Source organism: Acipenser ruthenus, chromosome 22 (genome assembly GCF_902713425.1).
Source record: "Acipenser ruthenus chromosome 22, fAciRut3.2 maternal haplotype, whole genome shotgun sequence".
Classification (NCBI taxonomy): Eukaryota; Metazoa; Chordata; class Actinopteri; order Acipenseriformes; family Acipenseridae; genus Acipenser; species Acipenser ruthenus.
In genome coordinates, this window is record NC_081210.1 from 2,852,567 (window position 1) to 2,861,832 (window position 9,266).

The window sequence follows — 9,266 nt, forward strand, 5'->3', positions numbered from 1 at the left end:
TCTTGCCTTGTCCGAGATGCCATTTGCGAAACAATCTGTCTCAAATTAGTGTGTGCTAAAGATGGCAGGTGTTTCCAATTTTTTTGTCCAACCCACCCCCACTGCATACACTATGTGGAAAAAATACTCCCTAGTGTTAGAGTGTGGGATCTGTGAAGTGTAACGCCACCAAATAAATGAGAACCAGCTTCACAGCAGAATCTGTTGTCAGAGTCTATTGTACAATGCAGTGCTGCGTGGCTTCACTTAGTATGAAACAGATAGAGAAGCACAACAAAAGAAAACATTGCGGTTCAGCTGATGAACAAACACAACTCCAGTAGTTGGGAACAGATTGTTCCGTGCATCAGGAAACTGCGGTTTGATGCAGAATAACTAGTAAATGCATTGTATAGCCATGGGGAAATGCATGGGAAAAACTGCAAAATTACTGTGCAAATTTACAGTGGCAAACTTTTATAAGGTGAGCATAGGGAGAGTTTATACGGTTTGCATATAAGAGATTTGCACAGTTTGAACAGTCAGAACTCAAACTGCACAACATATTCTCAGACTAAGACTGTGTTAAAACCTCAAGCCTCCAGAACTGAAAGGCATGAAAAGCTAGGCTTGCCTAGCCCCTCATATTTTCTTGTTTGAACCTTCTCAATTCCTACAGCAAGACTGTCACCTAACAGGAGTTAAAGGAACTGCAACAAGAAGGCAGTTAAAAAACAAAAAACAAAATAACGCCACTAAAAACACAGAGACGTAACCACAAGACGCTGGTGTTTATTGTTCTCTGGTGTTTGATCGGCGCTCCCCTCGTACCCACAGGTAAACAAAGAGGCCTAGCACACACAACAAAAAGCTACAAGCCGTGATGCTCCAGTGAAGAGCCTTGGCAGTATCACTAAAGCTTGTTGAGGTTGTTTTGTTTTGTTTCTGGTTCATATCATTACTCAAGCGAGCTCTGGCCTGCTGTTAATGTCAATGGAATAAGATAATAACAAGTAAAAGCAATAATAAATAAAATGAAGACTGCACAGGGAGCCGATACGTAAAATAGCAACTCAAATGTTTTCCAGACTGCTGTTTTGAGATAAACATCATCAGGGATAGCTGCGCTGTGTCCAATGACTCTAAAGCATTTACTAGCTGAAAATGAATTTAATGGTTGTCAAAAACTTGAGTAACTACCAGTTTAGAGCTGTGGTTCTAACTGAAAGAAAGATATTTACTCAAATCACTGTTTCAGCAGGCAAATATATAACTAATGTATTCTTTTTGTATAGAATGTTCCATTTCAGTCGTCACCAGAAATTAGTTTCATGCAATACAATAAAACACTAAAATGGAGTTTCTTTGACCACAATGTGGATAATGAAACAATACGTTAAACCCACAATGAACACAGGGAGTATTTATGGTTACACTTTATGGCAGTGAAGCCTGTTATATGAATTGGTCCTTTCTTTTCTGTTTAAAGCACCTCTGTGGCATCAATGCAGCTCTCAGAATCATGTCTAACCTCCAAGGTCCAAGTACATCTGGTACACCAGTGCAACCATCAACCTGTTCCCCAGTAAAAAAAAAAAAAATACTAATAGAAACTGACAAAAGTCTTTCTCAATGTATTTCTTACATCCACTGGGAGCACATTATTTCTATTAGGAGTGTTCTGTACTTCTGAAGTGGGGAAGGATATTAGCGTTGCGCTGTACACTGAAGCCCAAAGGTAAATGGAAGCAATCCTGTGCAACACTATTATGCTTCCCCCTCTTCAGAAAATCTGTCTTGAGGTGTCTTTTCAGAATAGTCATGGCAAATAAGCAGCAACCGCTATAGAGAAGCACACAGCACACACATAATAGGACTTAAACAGGTCAAAAGTTTGGAAAATGTATCCCATTAACGTGAGTATTTCTGTTATTTTTACCCAAACCCTTAAAGCATGCTGACATTTCCCTTTGAGTTAAATATACATCCACTAAGGATAGCTGGGAAATTACACTTAATCCCATAATTAATAGGAAGAATGTGTGGTGCATTAAGTGTGCCGTTTCCCTGAGACATGCAGAACAAGCTGTCAGCTGTCTGTATGAAGGGCGTCACTGAGCTGTTGTGGAAATCCCCAACTCTGCAAGTCTGCTTCTCGCCAGCGCACCGACCACACACAAGCAGCAGGGGACACTACAGCGTCCCAGATCTAACTCTCTCGTGACGCCTACAGTTATTCAGACAGTTCCCTTAATAATCTTTAAATTGTGTAAAAAAAAAAAAATAATCATTTCAGCTGTTGTATGAAAGTCCTTTCTATTCCATACTTCCAAACAATCTTTTAAATTCCGTACAGTACTCAGAAAGGCAGTGGCTGCTGGTAATAGTGTTATTCTGGGTTGTTTTCATTCTGTGCTGACGTTCTCTTGTCTTTTTTCTTCAGAGATCCCAGTGATCAGCAGCACTGAAGCTGTGGTCAGCAGTACAGAGGAGCCTGCAGGTAAGAGAAGTCACACACATTGGTTTCTGTTTCCCCCTTCAGTCACTGTGTGCATGATTGCACCACATGAAGATTCCTATCTATTTTATAAAGCATATATATATATATAAAATTAAATTTAAAAATAATTGTGACTGATAAAGGTGAGGTTCTTATTATGAGGGATGTGACAGCAGTGAATGTTAACTAACAGTATTGTAATATATATTACAAATGTAGAGATTTAAAAACAGAAAACAACACTATATATTAAAGGCAGAAATGTAAAACAGAAGTAATTGCTGAACATAAAAAATACAAATATATATTCAATATCTATTGCTGGGATAAATACAGGATATTCTATCGCCACTCAAAGTTTTCAAAATGAAAGAACAATGTAGTACTTTATTGCAGTAAAACTATTAGCACTGCTAAATTTGTAAATAGTAAAAGTTTTGACTCGAAATCTTTTTCGACGTCGAAATGGTCATTGAACTCAGAGAAGAAATCTCTCGGGAGAGAAACACTGCTTTGCACAGTACAATGGGTGTTATGTGTTTCAGTCAGGTCGCTCCAGCGCCCTCGGTATACCAGCCTGAATTACCCGCAGTGGGATCTGAACCTTGTCCAGGTTGATGTGCCCTGCAGGAAGCTACACTGTGATGGCTTCAATCCCAGCTAGGCAGATCCTGGTCTTTAACCATGGGATATAATTAGAACTTGGCAGCCTTTTCTTGGGACACCTGCCTAACCCAGCCATTTCCTCCATTCCCCTCCACATCCCTGTTCCATTGGCACAGTCAAGCCAAACTGGCACACCACGTACAGGTGAAATGAATGGAGCAGAACAATATTTATAAACCTGTCTTTTTTTTTTTGTAGAATTTTTTTTTTCTCCCATGCAGTGTTATTCTATTCCATATAAAAAAAATGCAGCTCTGCATTAAAAAAACAAATTGTACTAAAAAATATTACTGGTACAAAAATGATTGTATGAATTAATTTAAAGACTGGCAATAAAAGGCCAAATCCACATTCATAACCCCAGAATAATAACAACAATACTACTACTTGTGTAGGTATCCCTATCAATATAAGAGAGTGAGAACAGTTAATGTATCAGTTGCAAGAACATAAGAAGAACATTTACCAAAGAGGCCATTAGTGCTCAGCTGGTTCTTAGTAGCTGATTGATCCTAAAACTTTGTCAAGTCGGTTCTTAAAGCAACCCAAACAAGTAACAACCACATAGCTGGGTAACCCATTCCATCCCCTCACCGCTCTCTGTGTCTCCTGCTCTCTGTCCTAAAGCCTACTTCATTTCCAACTGTGTACTCAGGTCATTGTGCGCTTGAAGTATCTCACATATTATCTGCTGAACTGTGAGATGGTGTTTGTTTTGTGGTGTGTATTACACGTATATCTGGGCTAGACTGCCAAATCTCTCTTTTGCCCTAACCCAGGCCTCTAGAGTCAAGGGAGGCGGGCAAATTAAGCCTCCTGTCTGAGCCACCTAGCCCCAGATAGGCCCCAATTCCTGAAGAGAAGTCCTTAGTACAGGCAGCCCCTTGATCGGGAGGGTAATTGCTGTCTCTCTCTGTTGTTTTTATAGGGGGTCTTTAGGGCCCTGCTCTGGGTCTTGACTCCAGAGAATCAGCCCGGTTTGGCTGCTTGAACTGCATTCAAAACCCCCTTTCAGATTTATTGAAAACTGCACAGAGCTGTGAGAAACAGCTGGCTCAGTCACTCCCTGGTTGCTGCTAATAAAAAAGTACCTCTCTGATACCTGGCCAAGTCGCCCTGACATTTTTATAGGTTTTTCTGTTCTTATTTTTTTCTTTTTTGTGAGTAATGATGTCCACGACTGCACGCAATGAAAAACCAATCTCCTTTTTTTAAAATATTCGGAACTAGCCCCCACGCTAGCATGAAGAATTCAAAAACAGTGCCGAAAAAGTGGTTGTAGTGAACAACATTCTTTCAGAAATCTTACCTGTCCTTCACTTTCATTGTCTCTAGCGGTCTCAAATGTGCAGTTGTGAAAGAAACACATGATATTGTAAACATTCCTGCTGGTTGGCTACTGACAGACCTTCAAGGGGCGGGGTGCAAGGTGTCTTTAGCTTCGTGTAGTGCCAAATGGATGGATGGGCATGGTGTTAACTAACTAAAAACTAGAAAAAAGTACAAGGGCGATCTAATCTTTGGTAGAAGCAAGTACAGTCAAAATGAAGGCAGTAATGAATTGGTTATTATTGATAACCCTGGATTTTATTTTGAAATCCTGATGTCCTATTCACAGCCTCGGCTATATGTATTTCTAACACATGCATGTTTCCAGTAGCATTTGAAGTCTTTCCTGAAAAGGAAATTGATTACCGATTGCACCTCTATTCAACATGTCTCAACAAAACATTCGTCATTGAATTGATTTAGTTTATTTCAGTATTTCAAAAGCACTAACGTTTTATAGTTATGTATGAAATATTCATGAATGTAGTTGAAAATAGTAAATGCTAATGGAGACGTTACTTATAACAGGCCTGTCTTCCTCATAGTAATTTTCATAAACAGATGTGCAACCAGAATCTAATTCAGACTTGTGACAAGTTGTGCAGTCAGGCAGAAAAGACAATGGAAAAGCTGAAAGTGGCTGAACTTTTCTTGCCTGCCCCACAACGGAAAACAGAACTTGCTCAGTGTAACATTCCATTAGGCCTTGCCCCTTGACACGCTGCGAAGTATTCAATTAAATCGAATTTGTTGAAGGCCATTTTTCATTGCTCTCACAGCCAAACCTAACATTTCCTCCCGCTCTCTGCACCAGTAGATGACACTCTGCACATGGCCGGGTAGGCAGGTGCAGAGAGAACTGGGGCTGTGAGGAGGCGGAGACAGGAACTGCTATGTCATAGAGCGACCTCAAGCCAGCTGAACCAGAGAGCCAATTAAAGACCTTTTCAGGGTGTATTGGAAGAAAAGAAATCTCAGAATCCGTGCTCGTCCACTTCTTAGTAGCTGATTGCTCTCTTATCAGGTCGGGTCTTAAAGGATCCCAGTGATTCAGTATCAACAACACGGCTAGGTAACCCGTCATTGATTAATTCCTCCCTTTGAAGCGATTAAAATAAAAATACGCAACTCTCTAGTCCTGTTGAAATTTCTGTTTTTTAAATGACTAACACGTAGGTAAATCATTCAAATGTGTGTCTTCAACAGTGTAATGTATTTCATCGCCATTTTAATTTGTTGTAAAATTACACATGAAATGCCTTCAAGTAATAATAATGTAAACTGTGTGAAATAAAATCAAAACTGCTATTTATTCTTTTATCAGCCTTCTTATCAGCAGTAATGCTTTGTCATTATTAGTCCTAAATCAAAGGCTACATTTAGAGATAAACACAGGTGTTCTTACCACTGCTGCTGTGCCATTGAAGATCAGACCATTAATAACTCACACAGACAGACACCCACACAGGCAGACCGGCTCTGGGAAAGGAATAGCATAACTTTGAAACTTTAAAAGTGTAAAAACAATAAATACCGACATACAGAGTAGATGTGGAAGATTCTGTTCAGTTCTGTTTAAACTTTATAATAAACCCAGGTTGCTGTTTAAACTTTATTTAGATAATTTATAATCAAACCCTGGTTATAAGACACCTATAACACCTGCCCATACAGTGCTGTCTATTTACTGCATTTACAACATAGTACTGTTACTACATGCATGTGACTACAAATGGATATGTATGTACAGTACATGGAAAAGACTAAATACATATGGAAAATGAAATACAGGTTACTGCCTGGAATCTTATGATGTATCACTTTTATTCCCCCAGATGACAATGAATGAGCAAAAAACTTGTCTAGAGGTGTTTAGGTCATTGAACCGCTTTAGATATTGTGAGCAGTGGTGTGTTTCAGAAAGGTTAACGAGGTCTTTCTACCTGCAGATTGTGAGTCGTATTGCAAACCAGTCAAGGGAAACCTGAAGATCAACATGAAAAAATACTGCAAGAAGGATTATGGTGAGGACCCTTTATTAAAGAGCATGCAGCTTTATTGTAATAGCTTTATTACACTCCTCTCACTGTTTTATGGTTCTGGTTTTATATTGCTTCAATAGTGAGTTCTTATAATTATTCACCCAATCTGCCTTTACATGGCTTTAAACTTGCTTTGAGTCTGTCTGGAGACATTGTATTCAATTCTATTCAAAGCATGTAACTGTTCTCCAATGTTTTTCTGAGAAAATGCAGTTAATCCTCTGGTTTCACATATATATATATATATATATATATATATATATATATATATATATATATATATATATATACACTATATAAATCCAAGCACTGTCTCTGAGTAAAAGTGCCATAATATAAAGCTGATAGTCAAAATACAAGATGTGGGGACTAAGATAGTAACATTTCTACATTAATAAAAACTAGCATGATAAAATGAGATCGTCAGATTGATAAAGACCAAGTGAAGCATTGTGAATGGAAATTAATAGATTTTCTTTTTTTCTTTCTAAAACTGTCTTGCATACAAACCCATGCACTTACCTTACACTGCCAGTGCCTATGACACACTTAAACAGTACAGAGAAAGACAGCAGGTGGGCTGAAACAGTTGAAAGGTATAATTGGTACCTGTCCGGCTCATGCTCTAATTTCACTGTGAAGCATTTTCCTAGAAAAGTATAGACTTAATGATTAATTTATTAGTTGATGATGATGAGTAAATGAGCCCCCTACCCCCCCTCCCCACCCTCTCTCTCTCTCTCTCTCTCTCTCTCTCTCTCTCTCTCTCTCACCTTTCAGCTGTGCAGGTAAACGTTCTCGACATGGAGACCGTAGGAGACTGGGCTAAGTTTTCCGTGAATGTGGTCACTGTCTACAAGAGCCGAGGTGACCCCATCAAGCGAGGTGACCACTTCCTGTGGATCCACATGAAGGACCTGGCCTGCAAGTGCCCCAAGATCCAGATGAGCAAGCGCTTCCTGGTCATGGGATCCACCGAGGGGCCGTCGGAGCGAGCCGGGCTGCTGGCAGACAAGAACAGCCTGGTGATCCAGTGGAGGGACGTTTGGACACGCCGACTGCGCAAGTTCCAGCGCAAGGAGAAGAAAGGCAAATGCGACAAGGCGTGATGAAGCCCTCACACCCATCCCTCCTGCGGAAATATTAAGGACAAAGATTGACTGTATGTCGCTTGCCTTTAAGGACCACTGTGTATATTGTATCATTTTACGTGTGTTTTTTGTTCTTTTTTTTTTTGTCGGTTTTTAAATTGGTCTGCCTTGAAAAGGGACCTTTTAAAAACTTTCTCAATCCTCCTATTGAACGACATAAGAAATCTAAATGTTTCTGCACCGCTTACTTTTCTGTCCGCGTTTGGACTGGACTGTTTTTACAAGGACGACTGGCTTTCAAAGGGGCATGAACTGTGTTACCCAGAGAGGGGTATGGATTCCTAATAGTAAACATAAAAGCAGAAGCTCTCCCCCCCCACACACACACACACTCTAAAATACCCTAGAAGTATCTGAGGAAGGTCTTATTATATATGAAACATTGGCCAAATTAGTATGCCTTTACTGCTCCAAATGGGTTTTAAAATACAAATCTAAGGAGCAAGAAGTACAAACATGAAATCCAAATGGCTTTTTCCAATAACTTCAATTTCTATACAGTCAGGCCTTTTGAATGTCACTTCAAATGGATTCAGTAATAAGAGTGACAGTAATCAGAGTTGGCTGACCAATAAAATAAGCATTACAGCACAAATAAGGTATTGCTGCAGGTATTGCGTTGATTACAGCGGTGTTCATTAACACAATTTCTATATTTCAATATTCAGCAAACCTGCACGTTGCAGTGTTCTGCATGCCATATTGTTCTACCGTACTCTGCATGTTGGAACATTCCAATACTAAAACTTTGAACCTTATCTTTTTATTTCCCAAAGTGATATTAAGTGGGGTGGAAAGTGATCAATGGGATATTACTTACTGCTTCTTCTATGTTACATACTATTTATTCTCCAACGTTATTAAAGATTTCTGCAGTGTTTCAAAATGTGGGTTTTGAATTACTGTCCAACCACATCATAATAAAGATGAAGGGAAGAAAGAAAAAGCCATTAAAATGCCATTTCTGTGCTTCCTGCTCTTTAAATATCAGTTACTGTGCAGTATATATTTGGAGACACACTAACGGGTGTTAAGTCAACATTAAAAACAGAAAGCTTGGTGCTGCCTATAATGAAAACATTTTTTTTTTAAGATTATGATTTATTATATAGTACTCGTGACGATTTTCATTTGGGTAATCTGAACTATCTGTTAGATGTACAGTATTAATTGTGATTATTGATAGAATGCTAATTTACTGACAAAATCCCCCTCTTGACTTTTTGTATAAATTATATCTGTTTTAGTGAATACCAGGGATATTTCTCTATAACAATAGATTGTTCTTTCTAATAAGGTGCAGTTGCTTCCAATCTATCTTGATGTCTGTTTCCCAAGCCCCCTCACTAGCATGTAAATAACAGGCAATGTTGTGAGATACATTGCCCTTACGAATTCTGTCCCCTGTCAGTGAGATGAGATGAGGTTAAAAGCTCTAAAACCACGAAAGCAGACGAGCCAGGCTCTTTTGCGTTGCGGTTAAGACGCTTGTTTGCGCGGGGTCGCCAGCCTTCGCCCTGTTAATGGGAAACGCAAACATCTCCCGATGGTGTTGCAGTGTATTCCTAACCTCCATGAACATCTCACAAGCTACCCCAG

At 39.3% G+C, this 9,266-nt stretch overlaps 1 protein-coding gene across 3 annotated transcripts in view; it reads left to right on the forward strand.

Moving 5' to 3' along the window:
- The window catches only part of LOC117431522 (netrin-3-like), a 41,107-nt gene extending 32,144 nt beyond the window's left edge, over nt 1-8,963 (forward strand). For all 3 annotated transcript variants that reach the window (XM_058995784.1, XM_058995783.1, XM_058995785.1), the window contains exons 5-7: nt 2,423-2,473; nt 6,418-6,498; nt 7,297-8,963. In XM_058995784.1, coding sequence (XP_058851767.1) covers nt 2,423-2,473; nt 6,418-6,498; nt 7,297-7,625 — 461 coding nt within the window. In that variant the 3' untranslated portion in view covers nt 7,626-8,963. The remainder of the gene's footprint in view (nt 1-2,422; nt 2,474-6,417; nt 6,499-7,296) is intronic.
- The last annotated feature ends 303 nt before the right edge of the window (nt 8,964-9,266 follow it).